This window comes from Oryctolagus cuniculus, chromosome 7 (genome assembly GCF_051225735.1).
Source record: "Oryctolagus cuniculus isolate XC-2025 breed Fujian yellow rabbit chromosome 7, ASM5122573v1, whole genome shotgun sequence".
Taxonomy (NCBI): domain Eukaryota; kingdom Metazoa; phylum Chordata; class Mammalia; order Lagomorpha; family Leporidae; genus Oryctolagus; species Oryctolagus cuniculus.
Genome location: NC_142873.1, coordinates 41,393,108 through 41,415,048, shown reverse-complemented (window position 1 = coordinate 41,415,048; position 21,941 = coordinate 41,393,108). Strand labels below are relative to the sequence as shown.

At 41.2% G+C, this 21,941-nt stretch overlaps 1 protein-coding gene across 6 annotated transcripts; it reads left to right on the top strand.

Moving 5' to 3' along the window:
• Positions 1-15,996: 15,996 nt before the first annotated feature.
• Positions 15,997-21,524, top strand: LOC100356376 (T-cell surface glycoprotein CD1a). 6 transcript variants are annotated; one of them, XM_089336954.1, is made up of 6 exons: positions 15,997-16,168; positions 16,504-16,770; positions 17,917-18,105; positions 18,300-18,578; positions 18,928-19,018; positions 19,199-21,524. In XM_089336954.1, the coding sequence occupies exons 1-6, from the start codon at positions 16,111-16,113 to the stop codon at positions 19,239-19,241; spliced, it is 927 nt and encodes a 308-aa protein (XP_089193080.1). In that variant the 5' UTR covers positions 15,997-16,110; the 3' UTR covers positions 19,242-21,524. The 6 variants fall into 6 exon arrangements, with proteins under 6 accessions (XP_089193080.1, XP_017201259.1, XP_051714453.1 ...); XM_017345770.4 differs by having other exon boundaries at positions 16,000-16,168; positions 17,827-18,105; positions 19,199-21,521; XM_051858493.3 differs by having other exon boundaries at positions 16,009-16,153; positions 17,827-18,105; positions 19,199-21,522.
• The last annotated feature ends 417 nt before the right edge of the window (positions 21,525-21,941 follow it).

The following is a 21,941-nucleotide window of genomic DNA, read 5'->3' as shown; positions in this document are numbered from 1 at the left end:
AGGCAGAGTGACAGAGAGAGAGAAAGACAAAGACAGGAAGTATTCTTCAATTTACTCTTTTGCTTCCCAAAAGGCTGTCATGGCTAGGGCTGGACCAGGCTAACGTCAGGAACCTGGAACTCCATTTGGGTCTCATGTGTGTGGCATGGATTCAAGTACTTGAACATCTGCTGCTGCTTTTCCAGGGTCATTAACAGGCGTCTGGGTCAGAAGCAGGAGAAGCCCAGACTTGAACTACGCTCCAGTATAATATGCCAGTGTTGCAGGTGGTTGCCTAACCTATGGCACCACAGTAGAGTCCCCTTTCTATTGAATTTAAAAATTGAATTACTTATTTTCTTGTGTTTGAATAGATCGACAAAGAGTTCATGTTCATTTTTTTGCATGAAGATATCTACCTTCCTCAACCCTATTGGTTGAAGAAACTGTCCTTTCTCTGTTGTGTATCACTGGTTCCTTTGTCAAAAACCAGCTTACTAAAGATATATGAGTTTATTGCTGCTGTCTTTATCCCTCTCCTTGATCAGTTTGTCTGTTTTTATGCTAGTGCGTGAAGTTTTGGTTACCATAGCTTTGCTGTGTATTGTGAAGTCGGATACTGTGGTTCCTTCAGGTTTGGTATTTTTGCTCACATGATTTGGGCTGCTGGGGTCGTTTGTGGTTCCATATGTATTTAGGATTTATTTACTCTATTTTTGTGAAGAATGACAGAATTTTGATATGGCTTATGTTGAATCTACAGATAGTTTTGGCCAAAGTGGACATTTTTAAAGATTTATGGCTTTCAATTTTGTACAAAAGATACTTTGAAATTTATTTGTATCATATTCAGCTTTTTTTTTTTTCAATATCTTATAGTTTTCAGTCTACAGATATTTTACATCCTTGGTTACAATTTCCTCCTAAGTACAGAAATGCACCGCATTATGTTTCAGACAGCAGTGGAGAACATAAACAGCAGTCAAGTCATAATGGAGCAGAACAATTCCTACTGCCTCGTGACACATAGCTGAAGCACAGGCAAGAGAAATGAGATTATAGAATACAAAAAAGAACCATGAAGAAAATTCACAGTGAAGGGCTTACAGGTTCTCTTACCAGTCCCACCAAACTGCATAAGTTTGAAAACGTGGGTCCCAACACTGAAAGTTTTTCATGAATAGGAATATTTATGGGGCATTATGTGCTTAAAATCTATAATGAATAATGAATAAAGAAAAGAATCAAGCAAGCCGCCACAGGTATGTTCCTTTTTTTTTTTTTTAAGATTTATTTTATTGATTTGAAAGACAGAGTTACAGAGAGAGAGAGAGAGACAGAGAGAGGTCTTCCATCCAATGGTTCACTCCCCAGATGACCACAACAGCCAGAGCTGTGCAGATCTGAAGCCAGGAGCCAGGAGCTTCTTCTGGGTCTCCCACGTGAGTGCAGGGGCCCAAGGACTTGGGCCATCTTCTACTGCTTTCCCAGGCCATAGTGGAGAGCTGGATAGGAAGAGGAGCAGCTGGGACTAGAGCCAGAGCCCATGTGTGATGCCGGCACTTCAGGCAAGGGCATTAACCTGCTGCGCCACAGCGCCAGTGACACCTCCTTAGGAGCCTCTGGCAGGTCCTTCAGGAAGTCTTCCCCAGGAAGGCTTTCTTCTTACGGGCACGGGCAGCTCCACGTGTGTGGCTGCTTCTCAGGACCTTCAGTGAGACCGGTGTGGGGATAGGAAGACGGTGATATTGACAATCCTTGCCCTGTGGAAACTTAGGCTAAGACATGTGTTTGTGGGTTAATTTTGAGTAGAAATGTTGAAAATGTAAGAAAAATAAAGCATGTTAAAAACAGAAATGTTATAGAGTAATAATACAAAGAAAAATGAGCTTGTATAGCCATAGAATGTTTTTAAGTTAAATATAATAAAAATTTAAAAAGTTAAAAATTTATATGGTTTATACAGTAAATTGCTACAGTGCAGTAAGATCAATTTATTAATGAATTAAGACAAATACTTTTTTGTCTTTATTTCAAAACATTTCAAATAATACAGAAAATTATACAGGATAGTTCAACAAATACACTTAGATTTATCAAGCTTAATGTTTTTCCATGTTTGCTTAAAATGTGTTTTACACACACACACACATATACTATTTTTAAAAAGCAGGCATGGTGGGGCCAGCGTGGTGGGGTAGTAGATTAAGCATCCACCTGTGGCAACGGCATCCCAAATGGGCAATGGTTTGAGTCCCAGCTGATCCACTTTTGATCCAGCTCCTTGATGATGGCCTGGAAAAGCAGAAGATGGCCCAAGCGCTTGGGCCCCTGCATTCATGTAGGAGACCTGGCAGAAGCTCCTGGCTCCTGGCTTCAGATCCATGTAGCTCTGGCTGTTGTGGCCATTTGGAGAGTGAACCAGGGGATGGAAGACCTTTCTCTCTGTCTGTAACTATGCCTCTCAAGTAAATAAATGATTTTTTTTTTGACAGGCAGAGTGGACAGTGAGAGAGAGAGACAGAGAGAAAGGTCTTCCTTTGCCATTGGTTCACCCTCCAAAAATGCAGGCATGGTGTATTAATATCATATGATGTGGGACTCATGGCACAAATCATAAAATGAAGAAATAAGAGTGTATTTGTATTTAAGGGCTGTATTTCAGTGAAGATAATATTTATAAATATCTAGATACCAAGTAATATGTTATTCACACACACATATGTATATATTCCAGATTTGAGAGAAAAGTAGTATTTATCTTACTATGACTGGGTTTTTTTTAGCATAATGATCTGCAAATCCATATACTTTGTTGCAAATGTCAGAATTTCATTCTCTCTTTCTGGCTGAATATTACTCAATTTTGTGTATATAGCAAATTAATTTTATCCATTCCTCTATTCATGGAGATCTAGGTTGATTCCATATCTTTCTGACTATGAATGATAATGTAATGGATGTGGGAGTGCACTATCTCTTTCACATGTTGACTGCATTTGATATGTATATATTCCCGGAAGTTCTTGCTACTGTTTCCAATTCTAGCTTCTTGGTAATGTGTACTGAGGGAGGCAGCAGGTAATAACTCAAGCATTTTATATCTGTTACACACAGTGGAGACTCAGACTGAGTTCCTGGCTCCTGGCTTCAACTTGATCCAGCATCAGTTCTTGTGTACAGTTAGGGAGTAAGCCAGTGGATGGGAGACATTTTGCTCTCTTAAACAAAAACTGCTGAAAATCAAAAATAAACTCCACAAGAATTCAAAGAAAAAATGCTGTAAGGAAACAAATAAAGGAGTTACATTGGACTTCTTATGAACCTTTCTCACAAGAAGGGAATGAAGCATTTAAACTATTGGTAGTAAAAAACCACTACCCTAGAATTTTTTTCTGTGTAAAATTTTTATTCATTAAAATGATAAGAAGAACAAAGACTCTCTCAGGCAAATAAAAATTGAGGACATTTTCAACAATAGAACTGGCTTGCAAGAAATTTAAAAAGTTCTTTAAAGAGAAGAAAAATAATTCAGGTCAGAAAATTGGGTCAATATAAAGGAAGAACATCAAAGAGGGAATAAACCAAGACAGGTGTTTGTGACAGGGGTTAAGATGCAGGTTTGGAAGCCCATACCTCATATTGGAGTGCTTGGGTTCAACCCTGACTCTGTTTCAAATTCCAGCTTACTGCTCGTGCACACCTAGCAGGTGTCAGGTGAGGACTCAGACACTTGGGTCTTTGCCACCCAGATGGGAGACTTGATTGGGTATTTAGGTATTGAACCAGCAGATAGAAGAACTCTGTCCGTCTTTGTCTCTCTGCTTTCCAAATAAATTAACAAATGTTTAAAAAAGAAGAAATCAATGAAGGAAAAAAATCCATTCTGTTTTCATACTCTTAGTTGACCTAAGAAATAATTTTGTTCAAAATACTTTTAGCAAAAGTGCATTCTATTATGTGTGCTTGTTTATAAATGACATGAATGCCAGGGATGATACAAGGGATAGGTGGGAGGAGTTAGGATTATTTTGTTATTATAAGGTGCTCATACTACCTGTGAAGTGGTGTAATGTTATTGAAAAGTGGATTTGGTTTAGTTGTAAATGTATATTGTTGACTCTAGGGTAACTACTATAAAAATTGAAAAAAGAAGTATAATTGATATACTAAGAAAGAAGAAGTAGAACCATGGAAAGTACTCAATTTAAAAAGAGAAAAGGCAATGCATAAAAATTAGGGTAGACATGAATCCAACCATGCCGACACTAACTTGAATGCCAATATTCTGAATGCTCCCTTTGAAAGGAGAAGGATTGTCAGAGTAGGATACTGGTGGCATTGCAGAAGGTGGCTTTACCTGCTAGGCCACAACCACAATGTCAGCCCCCTACCTGAGCTTTAAAAAGAGGATTATACTGAATTGTTTTCAGTCATTCCGTAAATCTCCACTTCTTTACAGTCTATTGTTGGAATTTTGTGGTTTCCTCTGGAAGTTGATGGCTTCCTGTATCTCTGTTATTCTTGTGTCCTTGATTTGGTTTTCACGCATTTGCAGTTTCAGATTTTTTTTTAAAGCAGTTCTTTGGTTGGGCTAGACTGTTTCTGTTTATCTTGACTATGAATCTGGATGAGTCAACTGGTAATGATCCTCGACAGGCAGAGCATACTGCTAGCTTCTCTAGATGACTGGGCTGCTGCCTTTGCTCTGAATTCAGGTGAGGCATCTGGATTGACTATGCTATCTGCCAAGAACATTGGCTGATCTCTGCCATCAGATTGAACTGTTGTGTGGGCACTGAAATCACCTGTTATCTGTCTGGGCACAATGCATATATTTGGCCTGCAGGAGCTGCTGGGAGGGCCCTAAATTTAACCGTATCAGTTTGGATGGGCCAAGGAGTGTGCTCCTTAGAAATTCACAGTTACAATTTGCCTTTGGTGGAAATTGAGTGTGGTCTTTGGGACCAGGGAGAACACTAACTAAACTCTCAGGGTGGCAGAATTAGTGTCTACTTGTGAGAAGCTATTCCTGGGACTCTCGGGTGTGGACTGAGCCAGGTAGTACTTCCTCCTTGAGTGAGTAGCTTGACTTTACAAGTAAACTGTGATGCGAGCTGGTATCTCTGCTTAAGTACCTTTACTGGCACATACACTGAACTTTTTTTTTTTTTAACAGGCAGAGTGGACAGTGAGAGACAGAGAGAAAGGTCTTCCTTTGCCGTTGGTTCACCCTCCAATGGCCGCCACGGCCAGCCGGCGTACGGCGCTGATCCGAAGGCAGGAGCCAGGTGCTTCTCCTGGTCTCCCATGGGGTGCAGGGCCCAAGCACTTGGGCCATCCTCCACTGCACTCCCAGGCCACAGCAGAGAGCTGCCCTGGAAGAGAGGCAACTGGGACAGAATCCAGCGCCCCGACCGGGACTAGAACCCCGTGTGCCGGCGCCGCTAGGTGGAGGATTAGCCTAGTGAGCCATGGCGCCAGCCTCAACATACACTGAACTTTGACCAGCATCTTTAAGCTGCTTTCTGTGGGCTCCTTTGTTTCCACTTGAACCCAGCTGGCCTCCTGGTGCAGCTCTGCCTTGCATTCCCTGTCACCCACGAGAATGGAGTGGGATTTCTGTGAAGTGTCCTGGTACACTAGGGAGGGTGGATGCATGCTTCTTTGGTTCTTGTCCCCAGTGTAGAAATCTCGGGCCATGAAGAATCCTATGTGGTTTGTACTGACTTGAGGGAGTGGTAAAGGTCTCTGATCAAAGTGAGACCATTTCGTTGACTCTTTTAGTGTGATTTTTTTTTTGTTTCAGTGAACATGTGAATGACTCAACCTCATTAGTATGTTTTAGGGTTTTCAGGAAAGTGAACTTTTTTGTTGATCTTTCTCTGGGGAGGAGTTAGGAGTGGGTGTCTATTACATCATGTTGGTGACTTCACTTTCTAAAAAAATTCTTTTTTTATTGAACAGATTATGATCTGTCTTTGGTAATGTTCATATATGCTTCAAATGTGTATCTGTCTTTCCTTTCTGTTATTGCTGGGAGAAGAGTTTTATATGTCACACATTGATTGTGGTGTTTCATAATCATCTATATCCTCACTGATTTTCCATTTTATTAATTACTGAGAAAAAGTTGAGACATCTCCACTTATAATTTTTTATTTATCTGTTTATTCTTTGTTTTCTTCCATGTATCTTGGTGCCACATTTTCAGTTGCATGTATACTTATGATTATTTTGTATTCCTAGTAAATTGATTCACTAATCTTTATGTAACATTCCTTTTCATTCCTGGCATTCTTTTTTTCTGACATCTACTTTGACTTTTTTAAGACACTTCATTTAGATAGGAGTAGCTTTAAATTTTCAAAAAAAATTGTGATAGTAATACAAACATTTCCCATAAAACCCTCACTCCATTCCCCTATTAACTTCTCACTTTAGTATCCCTGTAACAATTAATGAACCATACCCAGTTCCTCACATTTGTTGTTCAAATGCCCTTTAATATTCCACCATCCAAGCCTCTTGTAATCAATGATCTATCTGTGTTAAGACTGTTTTTTAAAATCATCTCCCCATAAAAGGGAGAACCTGTGATATTTGTCTTTCTGTGTCTAGCTTATTCCTTTTTTCTTTTTTTGGACAGGCAGATTTAGACAGTGAGAGAAAGACCGAGAGAAAGGTCTTCCTTTTCCAATGGTTCACCCCTCAGATGGCCACTATGGCCAGCGCTGCGCCAAACCAAAGCCAGGAGCCAGGTGCTTCCTCCTGGTCTCCCATGCGGGTGCAGGGTCCAAGTACTTGGGCCATTTTCCACTGCCTTCCCAGGCCACAGCAGAGAGCTGGACTGGAAGAGGAGCAACCGGGACGGAATCTGGCGCCCCAACCAGGACTAGAACCTGGAGTGCTGGTGCCGCAGGCGGAGGATTAGCCTAGTGAGCCATGGCTCCGGCCTGTGTCTAACTTACTTCATTCAACCTGATGTCCTCCAGTTTCATCTATTTTGCTGCAAATGACAGGATTTCATTATTTTTATAGCTGAGTAGTATTCCAAGTTGTATGCATACCAAATTTTCTTTATCCTTTCATATGATGATAGATACCTTTGTTGATTTCAAATTTTGGCTATTGTGAACAGTGCAACTATAAACATAGTGAAGCAGGTACCTCTTTGGTACAATGAGTTCCTGTCTTTTGGATATGTACCTAGTAGTGGGATTGCTGGATCACATGGCAGTTCCATTTCTAGTTTTTAAAAAAGTTCTCTGTACTGTTTTACACAATGGCTGGACTAATTTACATTCCCATCAATAGTTTAGAGGAGTTCTTCTTTCTTCACATCCTCTCCAGTATTTGTTATTCTGTCTTTTGGATATAATAGCGATTCTGACAGGTGTGAGATGATATCTCATTGTGGTGTTGATTTGCATTTCCCTTATGGCTAGTGATGGTGAACACTTTTCCATGTATTTGTTGGACTCTGTGTATCTTTTATTTAGAATTGTCTATTGGGGATGGCACTGTGGCATTGTAGGCTAAGCCTCCGCCTGTGGTACTGGCATCCTGTATTGGTGCCAGTTCCTATCCCAGCTGCTCCTCTTCTGATCCAGCTCTCTGCTTATGGCGTGGGAAAGCAGTGGAAGATGGCCCAAGGGCTTGGGCCCCTGCATCCACATGGGAGACCTGGAAGAAGCACCTTGCTCCTGATTTTGGATAAGCCCAGCTCCAGCCTGCAGCCAGTTGGGGAGTGAACCAGAAGATGGAAGACCTTTCTCTCTGTCTCTCCCTCTCTATGTCTATAACTCTGCCTCTCAAATAAATAAATAAAATATTTAAAAAGAGAATTATCTATTAAGGTCCTTGCTCATTTCTTTATATATATTCTATATATAATTAATACATATATTCTATATATTAATCCTTTGTTGGACAAGTAGCTTGCAAATAGTTTCTTTTATTCTGTTGGATATTTCTTCATTCTATTGTTTCCTTTGTGGTGCAGAAGCTGTTGAGTTTGATATGATTCCATTTGTCTAGTATCCAAGAAGTCATCACCTATATAATGCCTTAAGGTTTTTCCTCTATGTATTCTTCAAGCAATTTTATAGTTTCCAGTCTTACATTCAGATCTTTAATCCACTTGAGTTTATTTTTGTGTAGGGTGAGAAGTAGGAATATAATTTTATTCTTCTTCAGAAATGCTTTTCATTTTGTCAGCACCATTTAATGAAAAGACTATCCTTTCTTCAGTGTATTCTTGTCACTTTTGTCAAAAGGCATTTGGTTGTGCATATTATGGTTAATATCTGGACTATTTCATTCTGTTGATTTATGGGCCAGTTTTTGTCCTAATACCATGCTGTTTTAGTTACTATAGCCTTGTAGTATCCATTGAATTCAGGTATTATGATGTCTCCACATTGACTTTTTTTGTTTGTTTGTTTGCTCAGAATTGTTTTGATTATTCTGGATCTTTGTGATTCCACATTAATTTTATGATTTTTTGAATACTGTAGAGAATATTATTGATATTTTGTATGTATTGCTTGAAACTATAGATTGCTTTTCAGACATTTTAGCATTAATTATTCCCATCCATGAGCAAGAAATATTTTTCTATATTTTTGCCTTGTTGGTGATTTATTTCATTAATGTTTCATAACTTTTATTGTAGAGATCTTTCATTTCTTTGTTTAAATTTATTCCTGGGGCTTGCAATGTGGCATTGTGGGTAAAGCCGCCACCTATGATGTCAACATTCTATATGGGCACCAGTTTGTGTCCTGGCTGCTCCACTTCCAATTCGGCTTGCTGCTAGTGTGACTGGGAAAGCAGCAGAGGATGGCTCAGGCACTTGGGCCCTTGCACCTACATGGGAGACCTGGATGAAACTCTTGGCACCTTATTTCAGACCAGCCCAGCTGTGGCTACTGTGACCATTTGGGGACTGAACCAGTGAATGGAAGATCTCTCTCTCTCTCTTTCTCTCTGTAACTCTGCCTTTTAAATAAACAAATAAAATAGTTTGAAATTGATTCCTAAACATTTAATTTTTTTATTATTATTGTGGATGGGATTTGTTTTTTGATTTCTGTTTCAGTGAGATCATTATTGGATTATAAAACACTACTGTTTTTTGTAGGTTGATTTTTAAAAATCCTACAAGACTATTGAACTAGTTTATAAATTCTAAAGCTTTTTGGTGGAGAGTTTAGTGTATTCCACGTGCAATATCATGTCATTTGCTAACATGCCATTTTGACTTCTTCTTTCCCAATTTTGATGTCCTTCATTTCTTTTTTCCTTCCTAATTTGATAACACATCAAATAGTATTAAGAGTGGTGAATGTGGACATCCTTGCCTTATTCCAAATCTCAGGGGAAATGCTTTCAGCTTTTGCCCATTTAGTATAATATTGGCTGCTAGTTTATCTATATCTATATCTATATCTATATCTATATCTATATCTCTATATATATCTTTTAAAATTTTGAGGTACCCATTCTGTATCTAACTTGTTGGTTTTTGTTTCATCATGAAGGGATGTTGATTATCAAATGCTTTCTTTGCATCTATTGAGAAGCAGAGGGGTATTTGTTCTTCATCCTGTTGATATGATTTATGGTGTTTACTGATTTTTGAATGTTGCACTATTCTTGCATTTCTGGGATAAATCCTACATGATTGTGATATATAATCTTTTTTGTGTAGCTTTAGATTCATCTTACTAATATTTTGTCAACAATTTTTGCATCTTTGTTCAGCAAGGTTACTGGTATGTAGTATTCTTTTGGTGGCGTGTCTCTGGTTTTGTCATCAGAGTGATGCTGACCTCATAAAAAGAGGTTGGTAGTATTCTATCTTTTCAATCCTTTCAATATTTTGGAATATTTTGAAAGTGTAGGAGTTAATTCCTCTTTAAATGTTTTCTAGAATTCAGCAGTAAAGCATCAGGTCTTGAACTTGTCTTTGATGGGAGACTTTTTTTTTTTTTTTAAAGATTTATTTATTTATTTGAAAGTCAGAGTTAACACAGAGATAGGAGAGGCAGAGAGAGAGAGAGAGGTCTTCCATCTGCTGATTGACTCCCCAGATGGCTGCAATGGCCAGAGCTGTGCTAATCCAAAGCCAGGATCCAGGAGCTTCTTCCTGGTCTCCCACATGGGTGCAGAGGCCCAAGGACTTGGGTCATCTTCTACTGCTTTCCCAGGCCATAGCAGAGAGCTGAATCGGAAGTGGAGCAGCCAGGACTAGAACCGGCGCCCATATGGGATGCTGGCACTGCAGGCAGCGGCCTTATCCGCTACACCACAGCGCCAGCCCCTGATGGGAGACTTTTAACTATTGCTTCAATCTCACCGTTTGTTATGAATCTATTTAGATTTTCTGTATCTTCTTTATTTGGTCCTAGTAGTTGTATGTATCCAGGAATTTAACCATTTCTTCAGGATTTTCCAATTTATTAGCGTATAGTTGTTTATAGTAGTTTCTTATGATCCTTTGTATTTCAGTGGTATCATTTGTAGCGTCTTCTGTCATTTCTAATTTCATTTGAGTGTTTTCCTTTTTTCTTCTCAAAAAACAAGAGTTTTTTGTTAATATTTTGTAATTTATTTTTAGTTTCAGGTTCATTTATCTCTACTCTGATTCTTGTTATTTCTCACAGCTTGCTAATTTGGGGTTTGCTTTTTTAAGTTGTTCTACATCACTGTAATGCATCGTTAGATTATTTATTTGAAATATTTGTAATTTTTAAATATAATCAGTTGCCACTATATTCTTCCCTGTTAATATTGCTTCTACTATATCCCACAGGTTTTGCTATACTGCATTTTCATTTTCACTTGTTTCAAGGAAGTTTTTGATTTAATTATTTTATTAAATAAAGAGAACAGGATTCATGTATTTCATAGGTACAGCTCTTTTTAAAATTTTTATGCTAAAACACCAGCCTAGCCCTGGGCACTTCTGATAGCAGTGTGACTGCTTGATGTCTCCTGAGTTGAGCCATGACTACTATATCGTTAAGCCATGAGTACCATAGCCAATTGAATCTGGGGCTTTGGGTGGATGGAGGAGCAGAGGGAGGCAATGAAGCTTCCTTTCTCAGAGGGAAGTAGTCACAAGACTTCTAAACTGCTATGCCACAATACTAGACCTGATTTATTTACTTATTTATTTTAAAGATTCATTTATTTATTTGAAAGGCAGAGTTACAGAGAGGCAGAGGGAGAGAGAGAAAGAGAGAGAGAGAGAGACTTTTGTCTGCTGCTTCCCTCCCTAACTGGCCTCAATGGCCAGAGCTGGGTTGATCTGAAGCCAGAAACCTGGAGCTTCTTCCTGTGTCCCACATCGGTGCAGTGGCACAAGGACTTGAACCATTTTCCTCTGCTTTCCCAGGCTATAGAAGTGAGCTAGATTGGGAATAGAGCATCCAGGACTTGAACTGGCGTCCATATGGGATACTGGTGCTGCAGGCTGCGGCTTTACCCACTACTCCACGGTGCCGGCCCCCCTGGTTTTTTTCTTGAGGGAGTGTCATTTGTGGCAGAGAGGGTAATGGCAACTGGGGTCTATGTGGCTTGATGCAGTGCTATGGAAACACAGAATGACATCATCACACAGAACTGTGTGAATATTCTAGGGCTTTAGTTCTTAGAGTTTGATTAAGAACTATTGTCCTGGCAATAGAGTGAGTAAGAAAGAACTGAGTAAAACAGACTTGCTGTGTTATCTCCTGGAGTATATTTGAATTGATTCCTACCTTCTACTTTCAAAAATTCCCCTTTTTCTCAGTTTTTCTATTGGTTGCTTTCTCCTTTGGTTTTCTTCAGGATTGACTGAATCCTGTAGCTGTCATTGTGTTTTTCCCCTTATTCAACAGTTTTTCTCTACTCATTTGGAAATTATACTCTTTATGACTTTTCAATGTTTATTGTTGAACATTCATGATACACAGGTGACTTAAGGTTAGATAACATGATTATTCCTCTCATAGTATGTGAATAATTACTTCAGGCAACTTTGTTAATTGAACACCAATAAAATTTTATACTAATGTTATCTTGCTTGTGTTTAAATTACATGAATTTGACATATTCATATATTTTTTATTCAGGCTACAAACTTTGCATTTTTTTGGCTATTCATCCTTGCTTGAAAGAGCAGCCTACTGGGGCCATTTTTCATTTTCTTTATATATATCCTTAAAAGTTCTTTTAGGTTTCTCAACAATTTATTTATTTGAAAGGCAGGGGTACAAAAGAAAGAGAGAGAGGAAGAGAGAGGGAGAGTAAACAAGGGAAAGAGAAAAAAAGAGAGAGAAAGAGAAATATTTCTCCCATTTTTGGTTCACTGTCTAAATGGGGTGGGTCTGGGCCAGTCTTAAGCCAGGAGCCAGGATATAATCCATTCTCTCACGTGGGTGACATGGACTCAACCACTTGAACGATCCATTACCCGATGCTTCCTAGGGTGCACATTTGCAGGAAGCTGGAGTCAGAAGTGAGCCAGAATGCAAATCCAGGCACTCAGATATGTGATGCAGGTGTCCCAAAAGTCTTCTTAACTGCTGGGCCAAATGTCCACTCCCCTCTTTTAGGTTTCTGTTTTCTCTGTGTTTATAAGTGAATTATCTTTCTTTTGTCTTTATTTTGAGCAATAATTTTTATAGATCTCACAAGTGCAGATTGACAATTATTTTTTCTTAATGCTTTGAGCAAGATTCCATTATCTTCACCCTTTCCTTTTTGCTCAGTTGCACTATGCCATCATTCTCTCCTTTCCTTCTAGGTGATTTATCCTTTCTCTGTAACTCCTTCATGATTTATTTTCTTCTTTTATTTTCTAAAGTTTTATGAAGCATAGATTCTTTTGATCCTTCTTGTCTATGACATGTTGGGTTATCTGTGTTGGTGAATTTAATATTTATGATTTCTAAAATATTCATAATCTATTATTTCTTTAAAAATCACAGTTCTCAATTCATTCCATTTTCTTCTTTTGGGGGATTAAATCAGACATAACTGAGATCTTCTCACTTTATCTTCCAAATCTATTTACCCTATTTTATATTTTTCCATATCTTAATTTCTTTTTACTGCATTTTGGAAAAATACTTCAGAAATATTATCTTGTTCTTTTAATCACTTCAATAATATCAGTTTTGTCATTTAATGCACTCTTGAACATACTATTCCATCAATTTATTTAATTTTTGGGACAATTTTAGATTATTATTAATTAATTTTATCTGACAGAATGAGGGACATAATGGAGGAGATCTCGCATCTTCTGGTTCCCCCTAAATGCCTATAATAGCTGGTTGTGGGCCAGGTTAAAGCCAGGAGTCCAGAACTATATCCAGGCTTCCCATATATGTGGCAGGGACATCCAAATACTGGAACCGTCACTTCCGGATCCCAGAGTGCACCTTAACAGGAAGCTGGGATTGGGAGTGGAGCTGGGACTCCAACCCAGGGTCTCTGATACAGGATGCAGGCATCGTGACTCAGTATCTTTTGGTGTTACATCTAAGAAATCATCATCACATCAACAGTCACAAAACTCTTTTTTTTTTTTTTTTTTTGACAGGCAGAGTGGACAGTGAGAGAGAGAGAGAGAGAAAGGTCTTCCTTTGCCATTGGTTCACCCTCCAATGGCCGCCGCAGCCTGTGTGCTGCGGCCGGCCCACCGCGCTGATCCGAAGGCAGGAGCCAGGTGCTTCTCCTGGTCTCCCATGGGGTGCAGGGCCCAAGCACCTGGGCCATCCTCCACTGCCTTCCCGGGCCACAGCAGAGAGCTGGCCTGGAAGAGGGGCAACCGGGACAGAATCCGGTGCCCCGACGGGACTAGAACCCGGTGTGCCAGCGCCGCAAGGCGGAGGATTAGCCTAGTGAACCGCGGTGCTGGCCTAATAGTCACAAAACTTTATCCGTTTATCTTCTTCTATGAGTTTTATAGCTTAAGATCTTATACTTAGATATTTAACTTATAATGAATTAATGTTTGCATCTTGTATAAGCTAATTGTCCAATTTCTTCATTTTGTGTGTGGGTATCCAGTTTTGTTAACATCACTTGTGGAAGTGTATGTTCTTTCCTCATTATTTTTATTTCTCTGATATCTATTTGATTTAAAAAAGATAACTACATATGAATTAGTAATTACTGACAGTTCTCAACTCTGATGCAATCTCTTATGGCTTATGAATGGTTTATTTTCATTAACTATAACACATTAAACATAAGCATTTAAAATTGCCTTTCTAATAGTTTCAGCACTGGAGTCATGTCTAAGTTCAGTTCTGTTGATTTTTAGTTTATTGATAGAGTGCTATTGATGGAGTGACATGTTCAGAAGAATGATATAAGCTAGAGTGAGTAATATGTTGTTTTTTTGTCTGAAAATGGACATGCTTGTCATTTTGCTACATTTATGGTGTGGGGGCGTGAGTTAATCTAGTCACAAGTTAACTGGGTTTGTGTTTTGCTGTTGTCCCAATGGACTTCAAATTCTTCTAGCATTATTTTTATAGGATGTGCTGGTTCACCAGAATGTTTTCATTAACGTCTGCTCTTGCAGGTGGTGGTGTTTCCTTGGTGGTGTGTCCTAAGGGGATCAACACCATGCCCTTGTTTCTCCTCTAGCAGTGCACTGCTCTGGTGACCTGATTGCTACCCTGCTTGGGAGAGAGGGTAGGGGTATTACCTTTTGTTCAGATTCAGTGCTGTTTTTAGGTAGACCACTTGCTTTCAGCTCCTAGTGTTGGAATATAAATGTACTTTCCTTTATCCTAGCACATTTGGATTTCAATAGTCTAGTATAAGGCTGCTTTCTTTCCTTTTTTTTTTTGACAGTCAGAGTTAGACAGAGAGAGAGAGAGAAAGAAAGGTCTTCCTTTTTCCATTGGTTCACCCCCCAAATGGCCACTACGGCTGGCGTGCTGCGCTGATCTGAAGCCAGGAGCCAAGTGCTTATCCTGGTCTCCCATGTGGGTACGGCACCCAAGCACTTGGGCCATTCTCCACTGCAGAGAGTTGGACTGGAAGAGGAGCAACCAGGATAGAATCTGGCGCCTGACCAGGACTAGAACCCGGGGTACTGGCGCCGCAGGCGGAGGATTAGCCTAGTGAGCTGCGGCACCAGCCCAAGGCTACTTTCTTACCCCTTTCCTTTTTTTTTTTTTTTTTCTTTCAGGTAGCAGCAGTGGGTTTTTACCTGTGATTTTTAAGAATAATGAAGACTTGGCATTCATTTATAATGTAACACAAGGCAAGGGTAGGGCATTATGAAAAATAAAATGGAGGAACTAGTGCTGAGTCACAGATTTGATGGTGGTGGGGTGATGTGAGAGATGTGGCAGCAGAAGAAAATATACTAGGGAATAATCCAAAATGCCAAGTGACAAAAGTGAGTGGAGACATGAGAACATCAGGTAGTGTAGTGGGGAATTGTTTAATTTCACACATTTCTCTCTTTTTTTATTATTCATTTGAGAGGCAGAGTTACAGGCAGAGAGAGGGAGAGACGGAGAGAAATGTCTTCCATCCAGTGGTTCACTCCCCAAATGGCTGCAAAGGCTGGAGCTGAGCTGATCTGAAGCCAGGAGCCAGGAGCTGCTTCTGGGTCTCCCACATGGGTACAGAAGCCCAAGCACTTGGGCCATCTTCTACTTCTTTCCCAGGCCATAGCAGAGAGATGGATTGGAACAGGAGCAGCTGGACATGAAGTGGTGCCCACATGGGTTGCTGGTGTTGCCACGGTGCTGGCGCCAATCACACATTTCTTTTATGAATGAACAAAAAAATCCCCAGTGTCTAGCTGAATTGTCAATGCCACATATGGCTTGTTCCATAGCAGGCTAAAAAAGGATGTTAAGCAGCATGGAAATTGGTGACACAGAGAGAATCTTGGAGCCAGATAACAGTCAGATAACAGCACAGGGGAAATGAGAGACTGAGTAGGAGGCTGAGCATTTTGGGAAGGAGCAGCTGTTCCTTGTCACAGAGAGGCGAGGTTTGCCTGTTGGTTGCAAGAGGAAGTCAGAATAGAGATATTGTGGGGTAGGTTTGCTTAGAACAGAAATCAAAGATCAACTTTTTTGAGAGAAAGAAACAACATCTGAAATGCTGTTTCTGCTGCTTGCATTCCTGGTTGCTCTCCTCCCAGGTGGGGACACAGTTGGTAAGGACTCTGGCAACAGCCCAGTTGGGTAAGAGGTTGTGTATGTCGGGGGGATGGTGGTTTCCTCAGCATATACTTGGGTAGTGTGAGATTCAGGCTGGTTCCATGGTGGGTGTTGCTGACTCTAGGTCCCTGTGCTGTTCTGAATGTGTTATAAATGAGGGAATCCCAAAGCAGGCAAATGTGTGCTAAGGTAGCAATGATTCCCCTTTTCTCCAGTTTCTGAGTTTTCCCCAGGCAGGCATCTTTTTTTCTTTATTTTCTCTTCTTCTCAGTGATCTTTCCCCCTCCATATTCTGGTGTTTTTTTTTTTTTTTTTTTTTTTTTTGCCACAGAGTTCAAGAAGCCTATCTCTTTTCATGTCATCCAGATATCATCATTTTACAACCGTTCCTGGGCAGAGAACTTGTTCTCAGGCTGGTTGGGTGAGCTGGAGATTTATCGCTGGGATACAGAGTCTGGCAGCTTTGTTTTCCTAAGGTCTTGGTCCAAGGGCAACTTCAGCAGCAAGGAGTGGATGGACTTGGGAGAGTTTCTTCATACACATCTCATCAGTTTTACTCAGGAAACTTGGAAGTATGCCCATCAATTGCAGGCGGAATGTGAGTTAAGTTTCCTCAACAGAGAGTGGGGAGGTGGATGGGTGGAAGTGTCTCATAACTTTATTATTCCTCTAGGCTCCTAACTTCTCTCTCTTCTGAATATTACTCTACTGTCCCTACAATAAAACTGCAGTCACCCATTTCTGGGCAAGGGATTTTTTTCAGTTGCTGGTTCTTCAAAACCATCAAGTCTTCTTCTATTTATGATCTCCTCTCTCATTGACCACTGAGTTGTCCTTCATTATATCCCCTTAGAGGTGTCCTGTGTTCACACTTTTCCCTGGCTTTCAGCAAAGCACCCTCAGCTTCCTCACTCTTTTTTTTTTTTAAGATTTATTCATTTATTTGAAAGAGTTACACACAGAAAGAAGGAGAGACACAGAGAGAGAGGTCTTCAATCTACTAGTTCACTCCCCAGATGGCCACAATGGCAGGAGTTATGCTGATCCAAAGCCACACTGATCCGAAGCCAGGAGCCAGGAGCTTCCTCTGCATCTTCCCACGTGGGTGCATGGTCCCAAGGACTTGGGCCATCTTCTACTGCTTACCCAGGCCATAGCAAAGAGCTGGATTGGAAGTGGGGCAGCTGGGACTCAAACCAGCGCCCATATGGGATGCTGGCACCGCAGGCGGTGGCTTTACCTACAGTGCCACAGCACTGGCCCCTGTTTCCTTACTCTTGATTGATTCCTTGAAGTGATTTTCTTCTGTATTCTGGCTCTTCAACTGTCTCTGTATATTCATTGTGATCTATTGCATTCCACTCACTCTAGATTGTTATAACTTCAACTTTCTCAGACTAAGACCTTCCTTCCTTATTCACACTATTCACAACATCTCTTTGAACAATTTCCCCTACTGCTCATGACATTCTTTTCTTTTTCTACCTCTTACTCAGCAATTCCCCTTTCTCTGCACCTCTGATCTAAGCAAATTTGTCTCAATTCCTCAAACTTCCAAACACCTCCCTTCTGTCTATACTGTCTTTTGCCTCTGCTCTTTTTTTATTGATTTTTTTTCTTCTTTATTCCTCTAATTCATCACCCTCTTTCCCAGATCCTTTTGTGTTGCAAGTGGCAGCAGGCTGTGAGCTGCACTCTGGGGAGGCCTCAGTAGGCTTTGTACAGGAAGCTTATCAAGGCACAGATCTTCTGAGGTTTCAGAATAATTCGTGGCTGCCGTCACCAGAGGGTGGAAGTAAGGCCCAGGACGTCTGCAGACTACTCAACAAGTATGAAGGCCTCAAGGAAAGAGTACACTGGCTCCTCAGTGACACCTGCCCACGTTTTGTCTTGGGACTTCTTGATGCAGGCAAGGCTGATCTGCAGCGACAAGGTGGGTTGCACATCCTACTGCCAAAAAACTATGCTTTGGAAAATCAAACTTTGCTACAATCACCTTCAAATTTAGGGTCAGAAAGTCCCCTTACCTTGCCCCTAGAAGTGATAAAGACGTGTCTAACTGATGCGGAATCTGAACCTGTAAGGGTGTTAGAGTCCTTGTCTGAATAACTTTCCCATCTTCTGCAGTGAGGCCTGAGGCCTGGCTGTCCAGTGGCCCCCGTCCTGGGCCTGGCCGTCTGTTGCTGGTGTGCCGTGTCTCTGGCTTCTACCCAAAGCCTGTGCAGGTGATGTGGATGCGGGGTAACCAGGAGCAGCCAGGCACCGAGCGAAGTGATATCCTGCCCAATGCTGATGGGACGTGGTATCTCCGAGTTACCCTGGACGTGGAGGCTGGGGACGCGGCTGGCCTGTCCTGTCGGGTGACGCACAGCAGTCTAGGAGGCCAGGACATCGTCCTCTACTGGGGTGAGGAAGAACTGGGGCCCAGGCTGGAAATAGGAAGAGGTGGTCCTCAAATGCAGCTAGAGGGACAGCTGAAAATTTTGAGACTTTTGTGATTCCAGATCTAACTTGAATAAAACTAATCCACAGAATAGAAGGGAAAATGAGGGATGAAGATATAAAAGAGAATATTGGGGGTTAGAGGAAGGATCATCTTTGAGGAACAGTGAGTAAGAAATAATAAGAAAGGAGAAAGATGATGTAGATAACTCAACTGAACAGAACGCAGTGGTTCACAGTGGAGCAGGGAGTGGGTGGGGTACAACAGGGGTGGATTTTCAGTAATATCCCTGGTGTCTGCCCAAATCCACAGAACATCACACCTCTATCGGCTTCATCCTCCTGACAGTAATAGTGCTCCTGGTTCTTCTAGCAGGCCTTGCAATTTGGTTTGGGAAGCGATGGTGAGTTCTTGGTACTCATCTCTTGTACCCTCCCACTGTTCCCTCACTGAGCTTCCTCTTTGTGAAAATTCTCTCCCCAGTTCCCCTTCTCCTCTCATTCCTCTACCCTTGTCCTCCTCAAGTCTCACTTCCACCCTATGCCAAGTGACTTCCGTCTCTGCTCTCCATGATTCATTTTAGGACACATAACTGCTCTCCTTGCACTGTTGCCTCTTTGAAATGAGAACCTAGCAACCCAGCAACTTGGAGTATACCTGAACACAACATGACAATGATGTCTTTAATTCCCTCTATAAAACTTTTATTGTTGTTTATTTATGTTTAATGATCAGTTTTCAATACCAGATAAATGTAATGTAGCTGGATTTGTTGTTCTGACCTGGGTTCTGGAATTTTAAAATTCACGTTTTAGCTCTTAGTAGAGTGGTTCTTAGCAGCCTTCTCCTGTTCAGATGCTAGTGGGTCATCAGGCTTATTTCAGATGTCACTTCCTCCAGAAGTCCTTCCCTGATTCTCCAGTGGGAAGCAGTTTCTCCATAGTCTGAGCTCCTGCCGCTTCCACAATGTATTTTGCTATCTGTACTCCTTACACTTTATCGACTTTTTTGCAAGTATGTACGTAATTTCCCCTACTACCTTTACAACTAAAGTTCAGCTTTTAAATATATATATATATATATATATATATATATCCAGGGTGAAGTGCCTTGTCTGCATTTCACTCATTAAAATATGTCAAATTTGGGGCTGGCTCCGTGGCATAGCAGGTGAAGCCACTGCCTACAGTGCTGGCATCCCATGTGGTCCAGCTCTCTGCTATGGTCTGCAAAAGCAGTAGAAGATGTCCCAGGTCCTTGGGACCCTGCCCCTGCATGGGAGCCTAGAAGAAGCGCCTGGCTCCTGGGTTCGGATCTGCTCAGCTCTGGCCATTGAGGCCATCTGGGGAGTGAACCAATGGTTGGAAGACCCCCGACCCTGCCTCGCCTCTGCCTTTCTATAACTCTGCCTTTCAAATAAATAAATAAATCATTAAAAATGTTAAATTTATGGAAAATCTATAGTCATTTCTATTATTTTCTTTACTGACCTCTTTGTAGTTGTTGAAACATTTTATGTTCCTGTTGTTAAAAACCTTCTCATTTGGCCAAGAAGCTTGATACTTTCCTGATTATATTTCTTCTGAACTTCCAAGAAGAAACACAATTCTGCCTTTTACTGTTTGTGTTATTATATATAGAGAATAAAAAAAATGTTCCAAGTATTCTAAACATGAATAGCAAGACAAATCGTGTCTCCTTGCTATTAGTGTGGTTCAAGGACAGGCAGCAGAGATGCAGGGTAGCATGGGGAGGGCCTCTCTGGCATGAATGGGTGCTGCGCATGACTCCAGCCAGAGTCCAGGTTGATGGCAGTGATGCTGCGAGAGGCATACAGGGACAGCACATCCCGTCATGGCCATAGGTTGGGCTGGGCTGCTGAAGGTCTCAGCCATGATCTGGGTCATCCTTTCTATGTTGGCCTTGGGGTTCAGGGGGGTCCCTGTCAGCAGCACAGGGTGTTTCTCAAGGATCATGTGTGGTTTGGTGTAGAAGATGTGGTACCCAGGTTCCAAGATCGCAGAGTAGCGACAGGACGATCTGACTCATGTGGGGCAAAATTAATATTTCAAAAAGGGAGAAACTGCATGCCTAAGATAAAGCTGTGGGAAATCCACAATGGGAAAAATACACAGTCCAGGTCCTTCAACAAAAAAGCAAATAAGAATAAACAACAACAACAACAAGCAGCAGCAGAGGCTTGGACCCAGGGAGGAGAATGCTGGCCCTGGCAGACCAGGTGAGGGGGGAATCTGTGGGCCCGCAGCGCTGTGGACAGCAGTGGGAGCAGGAGCTCCATGAACTGCTTTGGAAGCTCCACATGAGACCCCTGGGACGGCAGAGGCTGGAAAACAAAAATAAACAAGGAGTGTCACACCTCTCTTCCCTCCCTCCCCTCCCCCACCCTGCTACAGCGGTGACCTGCAGCCAGCCAAGAGAAAAGGGTCATGCCATTTTGTTTGTTTGTGTTTTTGCTTAATTGTTAAATTAAGAACAAAAGTCACTGTGCACTAACTTCTCATGCAGGACCTCTGTCTCCTAGGAGTTGTATCTTGAAACTCAATAGTAAAACTTGTTCTCAAGAATCAGTTCCTTTTAGTGTATTAAGTGGAGGATATTATTATGTCTCATAAGTTATAGCTATGTCTAAGAGCTCACAAAAGATATACAACTCTTGGGTTCTTCTTTAAAGATAATTAAGTTTCTAAAAGGAAAGAAGGGGGAAGAAGGAAGAGAAAAGAGGAAGGGAACAAAGAGCAAAATCACCTTTGAGAAACACCAGCTTTGAACAACCCTTGTCTGGACTGTTGAGGAACAGATTTCTTAGTTTTTTCATTTTACTTTTTTTTCCCCTTCCTTTTTCTTTCTCAGACTAAAGAGGAGAGGGAAGAGGAGGAGGGGTGGGAGGGCAGATAAAGTGGGAAGATTTGCTATGTTCTAAATGTTGTATTTATGAGATACATATAAATAAATAAATAAATAAATAAATAAATACAAGAAGGTGTGGTGTCCAATGTTCCCAGTGTCCTCTGCAGTTCATGACAATGCTGTGTGCACTGGGATGCTTCAGGGTTAGTATGCTGCGCTTGCTCTGAGCCTCATAGCCCTCATGAGTCCTTTTTACCCAGCCCACCATCATGCCCTGATGCCAGGGAAGTGGGTGCTAGACCATGGTGGGGAACACAACACGGTGATGTCCTCCCTACAAAAGCCAGTTCTGTATAAGCCAGAGCCATTGTCGATGACCAGCTTGGCGATTTCTTCTTCTGTTGTATTGCTGGCAGAACCAGTAACAGAGAGGCAGAAAAACACGGTGCACACTCATG

What these genes read in the sequence shown, in the direction of transcription:
- LOC100356376 (XM_017345770.4), top strand. Translation starts at nt 16,111, where the DNA reads ATGCTGTTTCTGCTGCTTGCATTCCTGGTTGCTCTCCTCCCAGGTGGG. An exon ending in CCATCAATTGCAGGCGGAAT is followed by an intron (nt 16,771 to 17,826) that starts GTGAGTTAAGTT and finishes CCTCTTTCCCAG; the next exon opens with ATCCTTTTGTGTTGCAAGTG. An exon ending in GGCTGATCTGCAGCGACAAG is followed by an intron (nt 18,106 to 18,299) that starts GTGGGTTGCACA and finishes CATCTTCTGCAG; the next exon opens with TGAGGCCTGAGGCCTGGCTG.